At 40.8% G+C, this 23,173-nt stretch overlaps 1 protein-coding gene across 1 annotated transcript in view; it reads right to left on the bottom strand.

Annotated features, from left to right (window-relative positions):
• Positions 1-23,173, bottom strand: part of tenm3 (teneurin transmembrane protein 3) — a 198,826-nt gene that overhangs the window by 53,337 nt on the left and 122,316 nt on the right. Inside the window, exons 17-22 of the mRNA XM_041933771.1 lie at positions 19,162-19,281; positions 17,527-17,659; positions 17,017-17,145; positions 13,035-13,166; positions 12,719-12,854; positions 9,504-9,647 (exon numbers count right to left, since the gene is read on the bottom strand). Coding sequence (XP_041789705.1) covers positions 9,504-9,647; positions 12,719-12,854; positions 13,035-13,166; positions 17,017-17,145; positions 17,527-17,659; positions 19,162-19,281 — 794 coding nt within the window. The remainder of the gene's footprint in view (positions 1-9,503; positions 9,648-12,718; positions 12,855-13,034; positions 13,167-17,016; positions 17,146-17,526; positions 17,660-19,161; positions 19,282-23,173) is intronic.

Raw genomic sequence — 23,173 nt, 5'->3', positions numbered from 1 at the left:
CAGTGGGGAACACATCTAACCTGTAACTGGTATGTTGCCAAAGTTTCCATGTCTGCAGAGTGGAACCTGAATGGAAAACTAGTACTCTCATATGTTGATAGCCATTTTCCAGGTGTTGTATTGAGACTTATCTTTACATAGTTTAATATCTGTTGTGTTGTGTGGCTCTGAAGATCAAAAAAAATATAACTGTGCATTTTTATTTGTTATTTTTATTGTAATATGTACTACTACTGTATATTGCTCCACTTAGGTAAGGTGAGGTAAATTATAAAAGCACCTGAGATTGAAAAAATGAAAAAGAGGAGATATAAGCAGAAAGGTGGAAAGAACAGAGGATGACAGAGGACAGACAATGAGGTGAGAGGAGGAGAGAGGTGTGGGTTGGGTAACTTGAGAGAAGGTTAATGTGAATGAGCGATGAGAAGATGAACAGAGGAAAAGAAAGGGATGCACTCATTCTTCAAAGTGAGACATCAAAGAGGAACCTCCTGTGGTGAGCTGAATTATTAAAACTCTGCTACCATCTTGGAAACCAGCATGCATTACACTCTGTCTGTCCATCTGTCTGTCTCTCCGTCTGTTTGTCTGTCTGTCTGTCCATCTATGCCATATCATACTGTTTTGACTGGGATGGAGGTTGATGTGCAAACCCTGATGTATTCTGTGATTTATGATGATGATTATGATGATTTATGATATCGATATCGTTCAGGTGACCATCAAAAGGGACCCCTGAAGTTGTGCAGTTGCATCCGACCACTAGTTGATGCTGTATGTCTGTGGCTTATGACGTTTTGATGTTTGTTATTATTGTGGAAGAAGGATAACAATGTTGTGGTCCATGGAGTCCAGAGGTGGCTGTGTTCGAAGTCCGAAGTGTTGTTGAGACGTTATTGCTTGAGTGAGGGCAGAACACTATCCAGCGATTAAAGTCTCCCAAAGTGAAAACAAGGGACTAGAGGTATTTACTTTGCATTGGCTCAAGGTTGTGAGCTCAGCTGTAACTTTGGTGTTAGCACATAGTGGAATGTAAGCTGACCACAGTAGTAAACCGGTGACTGAGGTCAGAGCCTGTCTGAGCCACTGACCTCAACTGGTGCACTCATGAAAAGACCACTGCTCATCAATCAATTCAAAAGAACAGAGTGGGTGTCTGATCCAATATATCACTGAGCAGCATGTTGAAGGAAAATTAAAGCTCAGAACTACTGTAAATCTGCTCTTACATTAAAGTATTTAGACACAACAGAGAGAGAGATAGAGAGAGTGAGACAGTGAGCAACTGTAATTAGTCTGTTATTATCCTATTATGGATGTTGATGTTACTGCACCAACAGTTGTTAATGTAGATGCAAACCTCAATGTATCTTTCCTGTCCTGTTCACCCTTTATCAAATGTCTCAGAGAGGCCTGTCCTGGCAGACGACTGGTCTGGTGTGAAATGCATTGATGGCAAAATGAATGACACCACCTGTGCTTTGTTGTAACACAGCTTCCACTGTACATGCTGAACAAAGGCAACTAGTTAAAATGTTCATACATGAATAAATCATTTAAAGCAATGCCCAGTATATGACCTGTATTACTGTACATGCACCCCATATAGGCTAGGATAGTTTATTAAGGTTCTCAAATTATAATCTAACTCATCTAAATCTATTCTGTCAGTTTGACGCTTGAGTCTATCCAACAGTACTTAAATGTATGTCTGTGGATATTGCCTGTAGAAAAAGTGCACCATGACTCAGAGAGTGATAAACAAACTGTGTGTTTGGTGAACTCTTAAGGCCTCAGTATGCATAAAATAACGGGCTTGTGAGATGGTCTAACAGCATCTGAGCCATCCTTCTGATGACAGAAATCAGGGGGATGGCTACATCTGACAATTGCTGTACCTCCCTGAAAAAGACAAGAGAAACCAAATGGTAATTGTGTTTTCCATCCACCTGTTTTTCCACATTTGTGGGAGACATTCGAAATGGGCTGAGGTGTAAAAGATGGCATACGGATAAAACAACATGTGACCAAGTGCAATGGAAACAGGCTTGGTGAATAAATCGTGACGCTCATGAAGTGTGTGACTTAAGCTTCACTTAAACTTCTGTTGGCACTGGCCAGACGAAAACATTGGACCAATAAACAAACCGTAACATCGCTCATTAATGCAGAAAACAGGAATTCCACATTTCCATTATGTTTCCACACGGTTTTCCACCGTTGGAGGTTTGATTAGTGCTCATTTGATAACATCACCTCAGTGTGCCCCCTTCCTCTGCAGTGCCTTATTGGCACCTGGCTGTAGAATTAGTGCCACAAACTGTTTATCTCAACGAACCATCCCCTAATATTCACATAAAAGTAGTGATGGATAGAAACCTGGCTTGTGTTTGACGCTCTCAACTTTTCTTTTTTCATTCTTCACCCAACTATTCCTTATCAAATACCACAATTATATCAATCCGTTCTACTTGCAATTATGTTTAAATCAACCATTGTGTGTTTAACTTAATGTATTGCTGACTTATTTATCGTTCCTTGCTGTTTTTACTGACACTTCTGCTATTGCACATGTGACACCCCAGATTTCCCCACTGTGGGATTCATAAAGTTATATCTTATCATCACTGCTTCTGTCATTTTTCATGATCAGGAATGTCTTCGAGGAGAGACTGTCCAAAGTGTTCAATTTGTCAAATTGTAAGTACAAAGACATGCAGAAGAAGACAAGCTTCTTGGAAAGAGATCCACGAAGCAGTGTGATGGAGCCAGGCAGAGGTCATGACAACAGGACTTTGAGTGTAGCCATTTCTAACAGCACTTTTAGATGTGGTTAGAGAACCACGTCAATATTTTAGAATCGATTAAAACTACAGTGTATCTTTGAGAGAGCTGACATATTCTGCTATGATTTATGCATCAATATACTGTCTTATTGTAGTAGATCTCTTTTGTGTGACATGGTGTAAGTGCTGTTTCTCAGGATTTTCTGACAGGGCTACAATTGTGAGCCATTTTTCTGGACCCCTTCGCAATAAATGCAATCAAAAGTTCTTCAAACCCAGCATGATATATTGCTGTAGGTCGTTCAATTTCATATCAGTTGGTTCCCTTCTCATCCAGCTATCTCTATTTTCCTCTCCCTCACCTTCTCTCTATCCTCCTTTCTTTCTCTCCCTCTTTCATCTCTCCCTCCATTAGTAGGTGCTGATTGATCAACAGAGGCCAAGCCAGGGTTCCATTCATGCTGTGCTGTGGTCTTCACAGGCAAGCAGCTAATGTGTGTGTATGTGTGGTAATGTGGGGTGAATAGAGAGAGAGAGAGGAACATTGAATTCTCCTGCTGTGTTAAAAGAGAGGGCAGTAAGGCTTTCTCACACAGCTTTCTGTGTGTGTGTGTAAATGTATGCATTTGACCTTGATTTCCAAACTCTCAATCTCAGAACCTAGCTACATGCACTCTTAAAACATCTGCTGAGGGCCCTGACACGCCGATCTGTTCTCCTAGCACCAACAGGGCCAGACTGATGGAAACAGTTCTTAGCTTTTTATCTTTAGTAAAAGCCTCACAGTGTATTCATAACTCAAAAACAGTGCAGACAGAAACAAACCAGCCAACATTTTTAATGCCACTGTGAACTGCCACATGCTTGGAAAAAGAAATGAGAAAAAATGTGTTCAACACCTGGTTACTCTGATGATACAAGAAGAAAGGAATACTGATTGAACTTCTGTCTATCACTGACTGCTTCTGATGCCAATTCAACAACAAAAGATGAGCATCAACCCATGTCAGGTGTGGTCAGCCAAACTGACTTAGTATCTCAGGACTGTAACACACACACCAAAACCCAAAAGTAATTTTGATATTAACTTCTACTCATTGAGAGTGAATCTAACTGATAAATTTGTCTATCATTTCTACCCAGTCAGACACACTGACTGTCACACATACACACTCAGAATAGACACGAGTTAAAGGGAGTCATATAATAATTCACACATATACATACAGCATGCACAATGTATGAAGCCAGTTGAACAATGACTGTAGGTTGTTGGCACTGGAGATCAAATGACCTTGAGCCAAACAGTGGAATACACTTATACAATATTTAAAAAGATTTGTTTTCATGACCAAGGACGAACTCTTTCAGGTTTGAAAATTATTTTACTTGAACTTGAACTTTGCCCTCATCTTGGCTGATGACAGGGGTAAGTGGAATGGATTTGCAACCACTTGCATTTTTTTTTTTTTTTGCCTGGTTCTTTTACTTACTGCAATTTAATTCATAACATATCTGGGAATAATTGTGATGGTGATCTCTGAATTTCTGCTGTCCTAAAGAGTTGAAGGTGAGTGAATGTTTTCATAACTAAAACCTATTACATGTGAGGTACCCCAAGGTAGCGTACATGTCACCCTGTTTTTCTTATTTTTTTTAGTTAATTCATTTTGCACATTATTACATTACAGCATACTAGTGGTTGTACCTCCCACATTACCTCCCACTTTATAAACAGAGGTCTGGATTACGACTTCCTTCTCTTTGTCTCCAAACACCTTCACCCTGCTTGAGTGTATGCTGTGTCTTTTAAATAACTTTCAATGTTTTTCAGTTTCTTTCTATCAACTGGCATTATAGCATTTTTGTGACAGTTGAAAATGGATAATCTTTAATCAATTAAATGATATTATGATGAAGTACGTATTGGTTTGGTTCATCATCATTTGGAATATTTATGGTAATTTAATGTGCAATATTTAAATTCATTTAAAGGCAAGATATGGTCATTTGTTTCTTTCTTTGTTTAGAACCATGGCAATCATCATAACAGCCATCATGACAATCATCGTTGTTCATAAATAAACTGCGCAATTGATTGCAATCCTTCCCTTTCCTGCTGGTACGTGGCTCCAGTAGAACTTTAAATCATTCGCATGAATATTAAGTATGAAAAATAGTCTGTGTTACCTTGGATGCTTCCTGAGTCAGTGTTTGCCATGTGGACAAATACTGCTGAAGTCTATACATGTAACTGATGAGGAAACTAACACTTTATTAAGACAATGACATTTCTCAATTTCTCAACAAAGAGCTAGGTCCTCCACAGGGGCTCGCAAGGTGACTACCAGAGCAAGAAATAAGAACATAAAAATGGTAAGTTGTTTAATGTTCAGTGACTTTTGACTTTCTCATGTTCTCTGGCGCAAAGCACTAAAGCACCCCAACTGTGGCTGAGCTGCTTAGTGTCGGAAGAATAGAGTGCAGTACTACAACTACCAGGCAGCTTACACTCACCCATCTGTCTCTCTGCGCACACACTGAATGTGAATACACAGACAAACATGGCATTAAAAAAACTCACAAGTACACTTGAATGGAAATGACACGCGTGCACACAGACATAGTGGAAAACACAATGCATGCACTAGGAAGCGGATCGTCACCCTTCTGCCCCTGAAACCCCTCCACACTCTCTCTCTTTCATCCGGTCTTATCTGAGCTGTTCAGCAGTGCTCACTGCTCAGCGCTCACAGATCACACAACACGAAGTGTGTGTGTCAGTCTGAGTGCATGCATGCGTGTGTGTGAAGGTATCAATAACCTCTGCATCAAATCCAGTGTGTGCTGCTTTCCCTGCCTCACTCTCTCTGCTCGCTTCCTTTACTTTCTTAAAATCCTGTTTATCTACGTTTTTTTATTTTTTCAAAATTATCCATATCTCATTCATCATGGTTTACATGACAGGTTCATTGAGATTTTACTCAATGTTTTGTTCTTTGCTTAATGATGAGAGGACTATTTTAATAATGAACCATATTGTCAGAAATTTGTTTTATCATGGTGGTTATTTTGTTGCATTATGCTATTTCATAAATGGCATTACTCCTTAAAATATTTACTGTACTGGCATTAAACTTCTTCAATTAGCTTCTTATTCTTTTCATGCAACAAAATATCCAAGCTTGATGAAAAAATGGTTCTGCTCAAAAAATCATTATCAATGAATCACCAATTCATTATGTTATTCAGTAAGAATCAGAGCCAGTCCAGCCCCCACCTCCTCTTAAAGTGCTTGTGTGACATGACACAGCTTCTTAGAACTTAATGTCACAAAGACCAGGGTGCTGTGTCATAGGAGGCAATAAGAGAACAGGCAATGCCGATCCTACATACAAGCCAATCAGTATGAAGTGGAGCAGGTGACTTCAAATGTCTGGGAGCAGTAATAGACAATAAACTCACCTTCCAGACAATAAACTCACCTTGTCGATGTTGACTACATTTACAAGAAAATAATACAGCTGCATTATCCTTTTCTGCAAAGCACATCACAACCTCTTCTAATATTTATTTATTCAGTAAGTGCTACTGTATATTAGGTATCATTGTGATGGTTATGACGGCTTCCATGCCAATGCAAGAACAATCACTTTCATTATTGTCTCTTAACACTTGGTCATTTTAAGATTTCATCTTACCTGAAAGTGTAATTATGATGTATTTTTATATATTGCTGTGTATGGTGTGCCAGGGCCAAGATGAATTTCCAATTCTATGTACATTTAATGGATAATAAAGCAATCTTAATCTGAATCTGAACATAAGAATTTTGTTTTTCTGTTGAAAAAGTACTAAAGCAGGAAGACATGAAGTACTCAACCACCTGTGACATAAGGCCTGACCTCCAGCACAGCTGATAGGTACATGAGTTGTTTACATGACATAAAAGTGCATATTTAACTATATTTAACTTCAGTGTGGACAGACAGCGTCTGATGCTATGTGACACTATAGTCAGATGCTCATTTGCTGCTAGGATACAGTGTAATTTGTGTGGAGGATGATGAGCAGTGTGACTATGGTTAAGATGGTAATGTACTTTGGGCATCATGCTGTATGTGCGTCAGTGCTGTAGATATAACAATATGCTGCTCATGTGTCTCCACACAGCATTGATTAGGATGGCTGTCTCAGAGCAGTCCATCCAGGACCAGCTCATTCCCAAACCAAATGCTGGATATACCTTACAGCAGCATCACTGCCAATTTTATCTACAGATAAATATGAATGTGAGACAATAAATCAGTAAATAGGAAAGTAGCTGCTGCTCCCTGTCAGACCATGAAAACAGACAGAAACAATGAATCACTGAACAGTGTCTCACTACCAGTCTGTTAGAAGTGAACACTCAGGCATCTTATTTCCAAATCTAACACATAGCCCCATCCACATCATTAGTGGAGCAACAAGACAAGCTACAAAGAAAATACTGCAGGACTGTTTGATGCTCTCTCTCTCAAACACAAACAGAGACACAGACAAGACGTGTCCACATCGTGTGCTGTTGTCCCAAAAGGACAAACACGCATTGTGCGTCTCAGTACTGTCCCTTCAAGACACAAAATCACACCCACAGAGACCAGCGCACATATAAACAGAAAATCACGCCTGCATTTTAAATGCACACACACTCACACGCACACTGAATGGGGTGACAAGGTGTTGAAAGCCCAAGAGGGCTGCAGGGAGAGAGGGATGCATAGCAATGTGATGGATGGGGTGACAGATAGAGGACAGCAAGGAAGGGAGGGGGGAGGAGGAGGGAGGGGGTTTATGAAGTCAATGTGCCTTTAAAGCTGCAAAATGCATTTTTTAAATATGCATCTATTCTTATATGCACCAGTTCTTGAAGGGTGGGTTATCTTAACGGATTTGTTATCTATTTTCTGTCTTCAAAAATAGGAGATCAATATAGGCAACTCTGGAAAGAGCAAGGAGTTAGAGTAATGCATCCCTCACAAACCAGCTCGTTATAATGTGTAATAATTCTGTATTTAAACAAGGAGCACTCAGGATTCAGTCTGCACTGCTTCACAGTCATGTGGAAATGCACATAGCACATGCGGACCAGGCAGTTAAACCAGTCCACGACTGCTGGCCACTGCAGGAAGCCCAGACCAACCAGCCTTCCACCACAAATCACCAGCTTCTGGCAGGGACTGTATACCTCTGCCTCTCACAAGCTCAGAGGCAATGAATATTAGGAAGCTGAGTGGGGATCCATGTTTTCCCATAGCTGCTGTTGCAAATCCAATCACTAATTTTGTGTATCGTACAACAGTTGTTCTCAGACCGGAGTCGAACAGAGCAATTGCAGGAGGGGCAGAATCAGGAGCTGGAAGGACAGAGGGGGGAGCTCATCGCTGTACGTGTCTTGATCTCTTCACATCTTGATTTGTCATTTGCAAACGAAAACTAATGTAGAATATACAGCTGTTGTTCTTGATGCTGTTACTGTATTTATGTAAATTTTTCTTGCCATTTTCTGAGCAAAAACTGGTCATTTTTACTCGATGCATGCCTCGTGGGGTGGGCCTTTAATTTTTTGGGAACTACTTTTCTACAAAAAGCGATGATTGTGTTTTAATAATGGCAAAATTTCTTGTGGTGGGTTTAATATCAGGTTGAAATGTTTTGGTACAGACAAAGTAGGTTAGTGCCTAAACAGAAATATACTTACTCAAAAATAACTGAATAAAAGCACAAATCCTAACAGGGATCTAAAGGTGTGTAAAAGCATAACAGCATCAGTGAGCCATTCACTTCCTGCACAGTTCTGAGCCATGTCTCGCTTCCTCCTGTGGTTTCTCTCGGGTTTGTGGTGGCAGTGGTTTTGGGATGCTGTGGCGACAGTTCAGAGCCGCTTCTTTTGAATATTTTAAGTTTTAATATTCAGTTGCATAATCTAAAATCATGGTAGCTGTAAATGTAACATATTTCTACCATCCTAGCAATCGTTAAAACACATTTTTCAAGTTGCTTTTGCTTAAATTCCTGGAGATTCAATAAAGGAAGATATGGTGAGAATACACTGCAAGAGTACAAGAAGCAAGCAAGCAAAGAGGGGGGAGGAGACAGGGGAGGAGACAAGGAGGAGGGATTGATGAAGGTCTGAAATGACTGTGTATGAGATGAGAAAGCTTAACTATGCCTGTGTGTGTGTGAGAGAGAGAGAGAAAAAGGGCGAGAGAAAGAGATGAAAGGCCGGCAAAAATACCACTGGGCAGCCAGAGCGAATCCACGAGGCCAACAAGGAACTCACACACACACACACACACATTCACACACCACTGAATTCTTTTCCTCCAAAGCCTTGATGGCAACAATCGTTTTGACAACTGCTGAGATTAACATACTTTCAAACTGCTCTTAGCTTTGTCCTCTTATTCTTAGACTTATAATAGAGCAGTTAATGATGTAGACCGACAGAACGAGAGAGAGAGGAATAGAATATATTGTGTTTTTGAGCTTTTTCACATTTCAGTGGAAAATGAAACTCTAAACTGGCATGTACAGCTTTGAATAAAATACAGACACAACATTATGTCAAGAGGAGTTTTATGCAGTATTATGTCTCATCCCCTTGCACCGTGGACATTATGTGTGTGTACAGAAAGCTCCAGCTTCAGTATGGTGTCATGTCATAGCACCTACCGTTTTGTAGGTCCAGGATGTGATGTTTATCCAACGTCCATCCTCCGATGTTGGAGGCATCAAGCTCGTAGCCTTGTAAAATGGCCGTTCTTTTCTCCCACAGGATGAGGTCCAGGCAGGACTCGTATTCGAACCCAACCGACACTATTGGACACACACAGGACAAGGACACTTATTCAGCTCTTTCCTTTGTGTGTGCTCGTGTTTCTGTAGTTTAAACCAATCAAACAGACAACAGATATGACCACAAAATCAACCTCCATCTGTCTGCTTTCATAACATCCACTGACTGCTGCTGCTAGTTCACTGAGGGCCATTCTCTGAGCCGACACACACACACACACACACAAACACACACACACACACACACACACACACACACACACACACACACACACACACACACACACACACTTTCTTCTTTGCAATGAGAGACTACACTTGTCAGGTCTGCCCGCCTGTATCAGTGAGGTACATCACTGTGAGGTCAAGGCTGGAACACTGCTTAATCAATACACACACACACACACACACACACACACACACACACACACACACACACACGACTATCCTTGACACTTAACCATCAAATCTAAATGCCTAACACTAACCCAGGGGTAGGGAAGCTCGGACCTCTGTTCCGACCCGTGAGGCCAGTACTAGATACAAAAACACATTCTTCTGTGTGGTCCTGGAATGCCATACGCACGTAGTGGTTCATATCAGCGTATCACGGTGTCAAGTGTTGTGCTATCCAAGACAGATGAACAAACGGTAATATTTTTGTTGAAGTGAAGGGAAGTTAGTTTCTGAGGGGGGATGACACACGTGCAGCGATCAAAAAGGTCAATTTCAAGAGTCATTACAGTTTGAAACATGCTAAACTGGATGAGCTGCCCATGGATTCTGTGCCATAAAAATATCACTTATAGCTTCTTTTAAGGTTTTGATTTGACTCACTCTGATTAAATCTGTTAAAGTTGAAACAAGTCTTTGTTGAACTATTTGTAGTAAATAGATTATCCTCCCTTCATTTCTTAAGGTCTCATATTCCCACATATGAAAAGGCCTCGGGCTACCGTCATCACTTTGACAGCGTGATTATTTGTCAGTGTCACCCAGTGCATTGCTGTAATAGCCAAGGTTTGTTTTTAGCTAACCTGACGTAATGTGTGCCTTGTTTGACTGTTCACTGCCACGGACCACTGACAGCAGATCTGCTTCCACGCCTCCCGCTGACATAGATCATCTATCCTGCGGTAACCGTTATTAATCACTGTCTCAGTATGTTCATTCATGCTGCCTCCAAACTCTGTCTTAAAGAGGTTGGCAGTTTATATTACATTGTGTCATAGTTACTGATGACTTGTCAGAAAACCAGTCCTTTAAACCAAAACACACCCATCAGGGTTGAGAAAGTCTGATTTGTTTGTCAAGAAAAAGAACCAGCACTTCATTCACAATCATACGTGGCATCGTGAATTCAAAGTCTAAATGTGCCTAAATCTGGAGTTTAGGAAGGGATGGTTAAACTGTGGTGGGTGTACACGCCTTTTTGTTCAGACTTTTTTTGTTTTCTTGTATTTCACATCTCACATCAGACATTTCCACTACGTCACCTGTCACCTCGTCTACCCTCGCCTTTATTTTGCACTTTAACCTAAAAGGAGCGAAATGTTTTTGTCTCTCATTTAAAACTGAAGGCATTCCAACTTAAACTTGTGTGTTTGAGTTTTTGACAGTGGAGTCAAGTACCTGATATGCTTGGCACATTACTGTGAACACTGTTGCTAGGCAAATATAAACACAGTGACTACAAACGTTTTTGATATGATGAAAAATTCTAAATGACTTATGTGTAGTCTCTTGCTTTCGTGTTCTGTTTTATTGAATTTAAACCGTTGTTGTATGGAAAATGTACACATCAGTCTGTTCTTCCATACATTATACTCTATTTTGTTCTATAGTTGTGCAATCTAGGTTTACATGCATCTTGGGTTGTGGTGATCTGAAGCCAGTACAGGCTTAAGAGACCTTATTTTCTAAACAGATTTGGGAATTTTAGAAATAAAACTTCTTCCCTGATTGAAGTGTGATTTCTGTTCATTGTTTATTCAGCTGTGAGGTTTTTATTGCCAGGCCTTTTCCCTCAAGTTCACAGTATTACTAACAGGGGGGATGGTTAGCACTTCTGTTGCCAACTGAGCAATCAGCACTGGTGTTTAAAAAGCCAGCACTTGTTTGAAGCAGCAGCTTCTTAGCTTCATCATATGTAGACTCCGACATACAAAGACAAAGGAGTCTTTCTTTCCAACACCTTGTCAAAGGGGGGCTATGGAAGTGCCAGCTGCAAGACTGTTTCTCTCTGGCTACAGCTCCTTGTGACTCACCGGCAGAGGGGCGGCACTAGTTTCTTAATGTCCCTCAAATGGAGATTTTCCCTCTACTTCCTTCCACACTTCACTCCTTCTTCCCTCGAATTTCACATTGTGTCTGTTACTTATGTGGTGAAGTTATACATTGCTGTGCTTTGCCACCCACTAAGCCCTCTCAAGGACTTATTGGAGAAATAAAGCATCCTCCAGTCGAACATCCCTGAATATGGCCCCCCAACTTGCACTTCTCAGTATTTTTAAACATCCAGACAGAGAAGTTCACATTAGGCTTATTACTTTTACTATCTTCTATCGCTCTCTCTCTCTCCCTCCCCCTTACTCAGCTGGTAACCAACTAACTTTATGTCTCTGACCAGGTTTTGATATCCCCCTCTCTCCCTCTCTGTCAAACCTCTCTCTTCCACAAATGCTGTCCTACCAACTTTCCCTTCACCTGAACTCTTTTTCACTCATGCCTCCCAACTCTGCCACAAACACTCCCCTCTTTAGTTTGTCCTCTTCTCTGGACTCTCTATGTCCTCTCACCTCCCTCTCATCTCTCCCTTTCCCCCCTCGTGCTGACAGAACCACCCAATGGGCAGCTGAAGAAAACTGTGGAGATCCAAGCATCCTGAGGACCTCCTCACCTATTTATCACGTATCTCATCTTTCTCCACCTCCTTGTCTGCAGCTAGCAGATCTTTCTTTTAATCCAAAATTCACTCTTCCTTTTCCAACCTCACAAAACTAACTTCTCTACCCCCCAGTGAAGTCAAACCAGCGCACATTTCAAATAAGTATATGTTTACTGTTTAGCTTTGCCATTAGCAGCAAACTCACCAACTGCCTCAGATAGTCCATAGACGCGTTGGCCATAGGCGTCTGTCTTGTCCCAGATAAAGGTGTAGGATAGATTTGGCTGGGCAGGAAACCATTTCTGGAAAAGGCGACCCACCACTGCTACCATCAGGTGAACCTGGAGAAACAACACCAGACACAATGGTTACTAAATGGTAGTTCAGGCTAGGGTTCCACTGATATGACACACTGATGCTAATTTGCTGACTAAAACTGTTAATGGTCCACATTCTCACATCATATCATAGTGGCTTTGGGAACACTTACTGTAAATTATATAATAATTTAGATGTCTCACCTTCATCAGGTTGAATGGTATTGACGACTGTGTCATGGTGACTTTGAGGACTGGTTTATATCCTGCTGCTCTGGAGCTCAGGTAGATCAGGTTTAGGTCACTGCCTGGTATCGAGGTTTCCTCTTGTAAAACCTGCAGAGGTATAAAAAAACAGAGAAACACATCAGCACCTCACCCTTTTTCCTATAACCTGTTTGGAATCAGCGCTGTTTGCAGTGAAAAACAGCAGGCATCAAACTGCTACTTTCTGAAACCAAGCAGTCAAGTTGCAATATACATCCATGTCTGTACAGACTCATATAATATACTTGGTGAAGACTTTGAAGGAATTCAATAAGAGGAACTCAATGTTTTTTTTGTTTTTTTTTTTGGAGAAATGGAAGTTATCACAATACTGATATATTTGATTCCAGAGAATAATTTCCAGTGACAATAATGCTGTCCTCACTCAGAGACCATCTCTACAGAGGACTGATAGAGAGCTTCATCACATGGTGCAACAACATTCACCTGAAGCTCAATATGAGCAAAACCAGTGGGCTTGTGGTGAACTGCAGTGCTTCAAATATGGATGTAGCTGTAAAGACGCTACAAATTGTATGTACGTCGAGCAACAAGGTCTTTTGTCATGCTATGTGCATGACAAAAGATGTGTGGTGGTTTTCTTCTGCATGGAGCTATTTTGCTTGTGTTGACTTTTTCCCAGGTGATACGGTTTCCTACCATGAGCCCAACGGCATTCAGATCTGGTGAATACACTGCCTATGTGAATGCATTAGGGGTTGTCTCCCTCAGTGTTAGCCCTGTGATGGACTGCACTGCATGGTTTCATAGGGAGTTTTTCCTCTCTGGTTGAGGGTTTGCTTATTTCATGCATGGTTTGGCAGGAGTCAAAAAACACACATTCAGTGTTTAAATAAGAGAAAACAAACATTTTCTTAGAAACTCTCATATATGGTTTGAGATCTAAGTTAGATCATTTTAGATATATCTGCACAAAAAAGGGACAGAAGTTGAGAAGACAAGGAAAACCTCTGATGAACAGGCAGACTCCAAGAAAAAGGAGATCGGGAAGAAATATATATGTAAGAATACAAGAAAAGCTCCTCAGGGAATGATCCATTTGGACGGTTCCCGTGTTATATTTCTCAACTGCACTATTGCCTTTTCATTAGCCAGGCATTTAGTGTTCATTATAGATCCATTACATCCCGTTTAAGTCTGCCCTTTTCACTGCCCTCCTCTCTAATGGACTTAGCTCCTCCAAAATCTAAGTAGCGTCTTTCCATTTGCTTGCTTTTGATCTGCACTCACACACAAGTCACACACTTTCCTTTCTCTTTCCCTTTATGGCAGATAGACAGGCACACATACACACTTGTCAAATAAAAAATAATTATGGAGCGCTGGTTCAGGGTTGTAAAAATATAAAAACAGACATGCAGTTCTGTCATCTGTTTCATTCCCTCTGTGGACTGACTAACGCAATGTGACAATTAAGAACCACACACACACACACACACACACACACACACACACACACACACACACACACACACACACATATACCTCTGCTCTCTTTGGATTCCACGCTCAATCTCTCTTGCATGTACATGGCCAGTATATCTCTTTCTTCCTCTCTTCCTTTCCCTTTCTCTTACACATAATACACACATACACACTCTACACAAAGATAACATGGCGTAATGTGTATGCAATTACAACATTCCTCCATGATGAGCCTCAGTAGCCTGCCAAGAGAAGCATGTTATTAGGCTTATAGGCAATCAGTGGCAGGACGCAGGGTGGGGCTCCTTGTGTGTGTTCATGTGTGAGCATGCATATACCATTAGTTTCCTATAAAAACAATCACTCCAGAGCCACAGTTCCTCAGCTGTGGTAACTATGTGTGTGTGTGTGTGTGTGCCACTACACTACAACCTCATGAAGCGGATTGAAAGGATGCCAATAGTGTGCAGAGCAGTCATTAAAGAAAAACGTTGCTACGTGGAAGAATTGGTTGTTGTGAGTGCACTTGAAGATGTATTCAAAGTCACTGAAATTCTCTGGGTTTAACGTCATGATGGGCTGCTGTTTTGCTTTAATTAGCTGAGCAGCTCTTGCCATAATATGGATTACGTGTATGCCAACGCTACCTCGGCACAACACAACTAATGGTCGCAAATGCGTTAAGAAAGCAACAAATTCCACAAATTAACTTTTGACAGGGCCCACCTGTTCACTAACAACTACCTTATGAGGCTGGTTAAAACAATGCCAATAGTGTGAAAAGCTGAAAAATATCTAAACCCCCCCCATCAAATTGTACAGAACACAGCAGAACAAAACAGAGCTGCCACATTCATTCTTTATTGTTCTTTCTGCACTAATGGCTTGAGATGCATAAATGACTATTCTAACTAAATATGGAGACTACATTAAATTCAAGTTATTTGTGCAAACTTTCAAATGGTAGAATACACCACAGTTTTTTTTTTTTTGTGAAAAACTAGTAAATACCAGTTTTTGTCATTGGTTTAGGACACGCCAAGTGAGTACTAGTCAGCTGGTCGTACTAGTCCTCATACAAACCACATGATGAGAGCTGTTCTGTTCAGAAGTTCTTCACCCTGGAACATGTGAATCGCAACAATAACAATCAAACAGGCCAAAATAGATTTTCACTGAGGAAGTCACTCTATCTTAAATAGAACAATCCATCATAGTTAATTCAGGTCTTTAGGTACTTTTTTTGTTTGTGTTTATTTATTTTTGTTGCTGCGTGTTTTAAATAATTTTGTTTTTGATTCTACTGGTTTTGGTTGTTTTCTGAATAGAATTATTTCATTTGCTTCCTGATCTTAATACTTGACTTATATTGAACATGCAACCACCCAGAGTGGCTTACACATGGCAGGACAATCCTGATCAAGAAAGATCCCCTCAAAGGTACAACACCGTCAAACTATCTATCTTTTTGCATGGTGGCATGGTTCGGTCAGGCCTCAGTAGCAGAGGGAACTCGCTGAATCAAATAGTCAGGTGGTCCAGTCGCCTGATAGGTGAACCCCAGTCTTCTCCTGCCTCCCTGTACACTAAACAGGTACAGAGGATGGCCACATCAATTCTTAATAATGACTCCCATCCTTTACGGGGTGAATTCCGGCTCCTTTCTTCTGGACGAAGGTTTCTAGTCCCAAGGTGCAGGACACAGCGTTATAAAAACAGCTTTGTTCCTGTCGCCGTCACTGAGCTCAATAAGATACAGTGACATAGCACTTTATTTATTTATTTATTTACTGATCTCGTTATTTATCTTATTTATCCTATTTATGTGCCCTATCTTTTATCATGATTTTTACTATTTTTATGTTCTTATATTCATCTTCTTGAGGTTTTTTGTCTTTTAGTCTGTTTTATTGAGTGTTGTTTTATCTTCTTGTCTTGTTTTTATCTTTTTATCTGTTTTATTTGATTTTATTTATTTTATCCTTGTACTTATCCATGAAGCTATAGTGAGCACTTTCTGTCCTGTCACTTTGATCAAGTACCAATTGGTTTGATGTGTGTTTTGTTTGTATGTGGTTTGTGTGAATCACTCTCTGCAAAACAAATCTACCCTCGGGTATAAATAAAGTAACCTTGAACCTTGAACCTTGAACCTTGAACCTACAGACTGATAACCTGCCTCTCCACAGCATGGAAGCTCCTTGCAGGCATCAGCTAAGATGACTAGACACATGAATCAACACATGAGCAAAGCCCAGAAGGGCGTTGGAAACAACACTAGAGGGTCAAAGCACTGATTACCGGTCGATAGAGTAGTCGCCCAAGACTTGAAGACTAGGTAGACCAACCTGAGAACTGCCTGGATTGACTGAAGAAGGTCAACGACTCTATGCTGAACCGTTGGATGCACATATGTATATATATGTATACACATACACACACACACACACACACACAATCAGTGGTTTATTACCTGTGTTTCAGGTATGATGGGGCCATCCTCAGGTGTACTTTTGTAAAACGTAGACAGAGGAGAAGCCACGATGACAGGACTGGGTCTGATGAAACCACTCAGGTCACAGCTAGGAATATCATTCTCCTCCTGAAACAGCCAGACATAACGTGTGCCAGTTAGTCACTGATGCATCAGTTCATTGACTGTGAAACAACTAGTTCACTTGCTTATACAGCCTGTGAGCCAGTGTCAGTCAGATACGTCACAGTACACATCATTAAAAAAACCTGACCACAGCTGGGGTGCTCAACATGGTAAACGAGTGATAATGTCAGTCGCAAATTCAATAGCTTTGATCAGTCAGTATAAAACAACAAAGAGTTAAATAAGAAAGAGCAAACGAAACAAAACAGAAGCAGCACAACTGCACTTTCTGTCAGGCAGTTAGTTCCTCTGCCCACCAGCCATCAGTCCATGACAGCACGGTGACAGACAAACATCTGGACAGACAGCAGCGTCAGCGCTCACCTTCTTCATGACCAGTGTGTCCATCACGTAGAAGACATTCCACGGCACCCACACAGTTCTGTACTGAGTGAGGAACGGAGCACGCTCAAAACTCAATGTTAGGGATGCCCCACCGTTGGCCAGGAGATCGAACCTGCAGCACATCAATAACACACAGCTGAAGAGTAGTATTATCATTAAACTGAACTGATTGCTTAATCTCAACTTTTCAGACTGAGCTGTGTAAACCCGAAGACTCTTGGAGCATGAAGCAGCTGCACAGTGAACTAGCTCTTAAATGTTGAACTGGGACGTTGTAATTGGCTAATTTGAATACTATGAGTGTGCTTGTGCCTCTGTGAATATACAAGCATTCCCCACTGAGTGTGTATACTGTGTGCCTGTCATTACACATCCATTGTGTGTGTGTGTGTGTGTGTGTGTGTGTGTGTGTGTGTACTGGAGTGTGTATTCTCCAGTGATTGGTGCATTCTTGTGAATCCAATGCATAGAAACACACACTTGTGAATGTATTATGTCAGCATTACTGTGCAAGACAAATGATTTCAAAATGTCAGATTTTGCTGTTAATTTTTATTCACTGGGTAGGATAAGAGTGGATGAGTTGTGGAAAGACATAAGATAAGATAAGATAATGATGTTAATTTCATTTGCAATAGTAAGAAGCATCAGTATAAAAAGCAAGACATGATAGATATGTAAATAATGAATAAAACAAGGCAATGGCTGACTTCCCATCATTACTCATAGGAAATATTGATATTGCATAGTTTAGTATACACTGATATTGCAGATGAGTGAATCTGTCAGTTGTGGTGCATGTGGTCTACTGGGAGCAGTTTTTGATTGCAAAGTCTGACAGATAGAGCAGGATAGAGCTAGAGGAGGAAGATAAAAAAGAAAGGAGACATACTGAAATCAATGAGCTGGAAAAGTCGAGAAATGAAGCTGGTACTGTTAAGCAGACAGTTTAATCAGATCTGGTCTGTTTGCTGTTTTCAGACCTTTTGTGCAGAGAGAGATCTGGCTATTGATTTTAAAACAACCACCAAAATGGAGCTAAACGCGGCACCCTTTTTATGCCACTGTGAAAAAAGGGAAAGGTGACCGCTATGGTTTCAACAATATGTCTGTGAAGGTTCTCTAAACCACACTTTTAAGTATATAGCACTTAGAAGTATGGTTTCAGCTGTTATGTTGGCCTATGGGTACACAGACCTTCCACTGAAAGAGGCACAGAAGTGACACTCGTGGAACTAGAGGCAGAAAGACAGAAATTAGACAATGACTGACCTGATATAAACCAAGTCACACTGCAGAACACAGCTGGTCACGCCTGCCACAGATGTACAGTCAGACTGCGAGCCGTATATTATATCTATTATAACAGTGTAAAACATGACAGAGCGCTGGGAGCTTTGGATACATAATACTTCTTCCAGTTCTACAGTGCCCTGTTAGTATTTGGTATTTCTGTCTACGCTCATTTCCATTTCTTAAGTTTATTTAGTGGACTGAGATGGCATCTGTCTTAAGAAACAAGGGAAGAGCCAGGTGAAACAATTTGGGGAAGGATTCAAGATGCACAGAAAAAGAGATGACAAATAATGTATATAAATAGAAATAAATACACACATGCCATCCTTGCGTGTTACAGTGTATCCGTGTTCAGGATAGTGGACAAACGTCACGTTGACTCCAATCAGAGGTGTTCCGTCAGCTGTCAACACCTGACCTCGAATTATGGACACCAAGCTGGAGAGAGAGAGACAGAGATAGCAGGGAGAGCTTATTGTCATTAAAGGTGCACTGTGCAACATTTGCAAGACATTACCGTTTATTTTACTGCAATTAACTGAGCAAATGGAGTTAGACAGAAAAAACCCTGGGATATTTGACCTGAGTCCCTGTGGTTGAGCAAAACCAGTGCTAGAAAACTGTCTTGCGCCGACATCGAGAAATACACTCCCAGACTTCCACACACAGACACCCTGCGGCATTTCTTATCAGCACTGCTACTCCTTGTGAGGAGAACTGCAGAGTGCTGCGAAGCATCACTTAAAACAACATCTAGGGTGGTAACAACTGGGAGCTGTGCTACTGTGCTGCTGGTAGCGCTGTAATGGGACACCACTGATGGTACAGCACTCATAGCATGTCTGCACATCTTCATCACACTCCTTTACATAGTTTTACACCACAACACTGCTTTCAGGAGCCACATTTGAATTTTTCTGAACACATTTTTCTGTTATTTTGTTCTCTCTGTAACTTTGACTGTACCACATAGATGTTGGTATTCGTCATTTGGAATAGTTCAAAGCTTATGTTGACACCAGTCCTCATTTGCAGCCGATTAGCTTTAAATCCCAAAAAAAATTGAATTACTTTGTGTGTCCGTGAGGAAAAGAAATCCTCAGAATCAGTATTTAGAGAAGAACAGTACAAAGAAGTGATGAACTTCTGCTGAACTTGTTGCTCACTTGACCTCTGGGTCATAAAGCAGGCTGCCCAGACTAAAGCATGGCACTAATGGTGAGTTAAGTGATAAGTGAACAATTTACAACACGCTGGCCTCAAACTACCCAGACTCCACCATTCTGGAATGTAGGGAGTGGAATGAATCAACAAAGGGCAAAGAAACTGAGTTTACAACAAAAAATGAGTCATTAACCATAAAAAAAAAAAAAAGTATGAAGTTTGGAGTTCTGCTGATGCAGGGACAATTAAACTGTGATCAAATGAACAGTGCATGATATCTGGACAAAGCATCGCTCACCATTTCCTTGTAGATGATAGAAACTTTTTATCAGTGACATTTTTTGTAAATTAGGTCTCAGTTTCATGGCCTTGCTTTGACATATTTGAAAAATTTCCTCACTCCACTATTGTAGCTAGATGCCGGGTCTTTAGACTCTTAATGTGCAAATGTCTAACCAGAAAACAGATCATAGCTTGTGATAAAAGGAAATGTAAGATTGAAATGTCAACTCTATCTGAGTTTTGTCTTTTTGAGGCCATGACATCTCTAGCACACCGCAGTGGGGCTGTGTGAAGCAGCCAGTCCTCCCGTTTTTCCAGGAATTTTAACCTTTCTGAAAGGCTGGCTGTAATGTTGACAGGAGTATTTAATGTGTTTGTACATTTTGTCACAGCAGGTTGCAGTACATAGAATATTAGCTGCAACATCTAAAAATGAGGAGTCATTCACTCAAATGGCACCAGAGGAGAAGAAGAAGAAGAAGAGTAGTAAAATATACTGCAGAGATTTTAGTGTTTCACATGGAGGGAAAATGAATGTGAGCCAGCAGGACAAATCTGCTAAGAGTAAGTGCACCCAAGAGGCACAGAGACATGCTCCACCAATGACTGTATTTCTATTATCTCTACCATCCATTTTCATAATCACCCTCTCCTACCAATTGTCTCTCTCACCAGCAGCCTCTCAAAGTCACAACTGAAGCATCATGTGTAAGCGATGTGTACGTATCCTTCAAGTAATACAGAAATAAACTAAGTGCTGAATGTATCTGCCCTTTAGTGTTCACAGCATTTTACTTTCAACCAGGATCTGATTCTGACCAGTTAACCCACTCTAATATTTTAAAGCAAGTGGATGCCTAGTGGTAATTTTAGTATTCCCTGTGTGTACCCTCATCTAAATGTAGAGGTATATGAAGAGTGGTAAGGGTGGTGGGACAGCCCAGGGTGGGGCACCGGGAAATTTCCCTTATTTGTAAATCCCAGAGTTGACAGGTATATAGTGAAGATGTGATCACTCTGTGGCCTGCTGAGAGACAGCTGACTCAAGCCAAAGTCGTCCCATTGGACTGAGAAAGGCCGAAAATGCCTGAAAGCTCCAGGAGGCTCCACATGGCAGAGAGAGACACATCAGCTGGGATAGAGTGGAAAAGAAGAAACAACACTGCGCCCCCCCCCCCTTCAGAGCAACCTCCTCCCTGCTACCCAAACCAGGTAGACTTTACCTTTGCTGGGGATATACAGGGGGAGATGCTTGAGGTTGTTGATAGTGTTTAAGAGGTCAAACGTACAATCTCCTATCAATCTGATGATAATAAAGAATTGTAGTATTTAAATACTCAGCTGCTGAATGGTGCATTCATGTGATTTCACTGGTTAGTGCTAAAGTTTCCTCATTTAGTTTTCTCCTGCAGTATCTTTTGTACATTGGTCCTCATTCAGTCATTAATTGTTGTGTGTTGTGTTCATAGTTTCACTCGTGCATGCAAATTATTTCTATAGGTAGAGATCTAATATATACATAATCGTTCAAACATAGTAAAAATAAAATGCACTGATCGGCTCTGAACAGCGAGGGGCTCTCATTAGACATAAACTTCACTGACTGGATGTCATATAGCCCTCGTCCCTGGCTGGATAATGCCTGGCTCACATTATATATAGCTATTTAGCAACAGCAAGTGCATTTTGAGGCATGCAGGGTTACATTTTCTATTAACTTAATGAGGAAATGTTGAATAACCTTCATGGCAAGCCACAAAAATGTTGATAGAGAATATATATTTTCTGACAGCATATTTCATTTATTTTCCACCCAAATAGGCTGAATGATGTGCAATGCACCATCCACTCGTAGAGACTACAGCATTACTCAACTCTCTTATGGTTGTGTTTAGGCACTGAAAGCACATGGTCTGTTTAAATACAGACAGTCAGCAGTGACTTGAGACATAAAGCATTTATTAACATTCAAGCACAATCCCGCTCTTTTCGTAACCTTAACCAAAGTGGATCTGTTTGTATTGTCGCTGAGTGTGGACACAAACGCTGGAGACTGTGACACCAGAGCGATACATAAATATAGTGTTTCAATTATTCACAGAAATGTTGACTCTGACTCTGAGGCAGCGATTACGTTGTCACCACGACGAAATCATGAATGCAAATTAGTTGTACATAAACGTAATTTCTAGGCGTCAGGGTTGCACACACACACACACACTCTCTCTCTCTCTCTCTCACACTCAAGGTCTAATAAAACATTTTTATTATAAGGTTGAAGGGTCATTCCATTATGGAAATACAGGACATTTTTATTACAGGGTTGTGGCCCTCTGCTCTTATGAAACATTCAGGCTAGCATAAAAAATGTGACAAAAGCAGAAAAATGGCTGAACAGAATTGCCGTCATGTTTCTTCCCTGTCAGTAGCTCTGCCTTTCACTATATATTTTGCAGACCGCCACCCTCTCTTTCTCTCTTATCATATTTAATGAATGTTATGTCTGAGGTAGACGTAGGCAGAAATGGCTCTTGGCACGGAAAAATGGCAGACCTTCAGTCTTTGAAATGCGATCTCTGTCTCGCTCCAACTCCAACTTTTTTTTTTTGTTATATCCATCCAGACAGAAAGCCAACTTGCAACTGTGCATATTATGGCAAACAATGGTAGGGTAAGCTATAACCTGCATGCAGAAGCATCATGAGTCAAGTAAACAAAGACAAGACACAAATAATCCATGATCCCACTGTGTTTGTGCGGAACATGAAGTCGTTTTACCCCTTCTGTGAAGAACTGTGCAGCAGCTCTGGCTCGGCAAAGTGATTTATTTCCCTCTCTGTATTTGGAAAGCCTTTCCATATAGCAGATAACAGATGTCTGACAC

This window comes from Chelmon rostratus, chromosome 3, assembly GCF_017976325.1.
Source record: "Chelmon rostratus isolate fCheRos1 chromosome 3, fCheRos1.pri, whole genome shotgun sequence".
Classification (NCBI taxonomy): domain Eukaryota; kingdom Metazoa; phylum Chordata; class Actinopteri; order Chaetodontiformes; family Chaetodontidae; genus Chelmon; species Chelmon rostratus.
The sequence above is the reverse complement of the archived record's forward strand: the minus strand, read 5'-3'. Positions and strand labels throughout refer to the sequence as shown.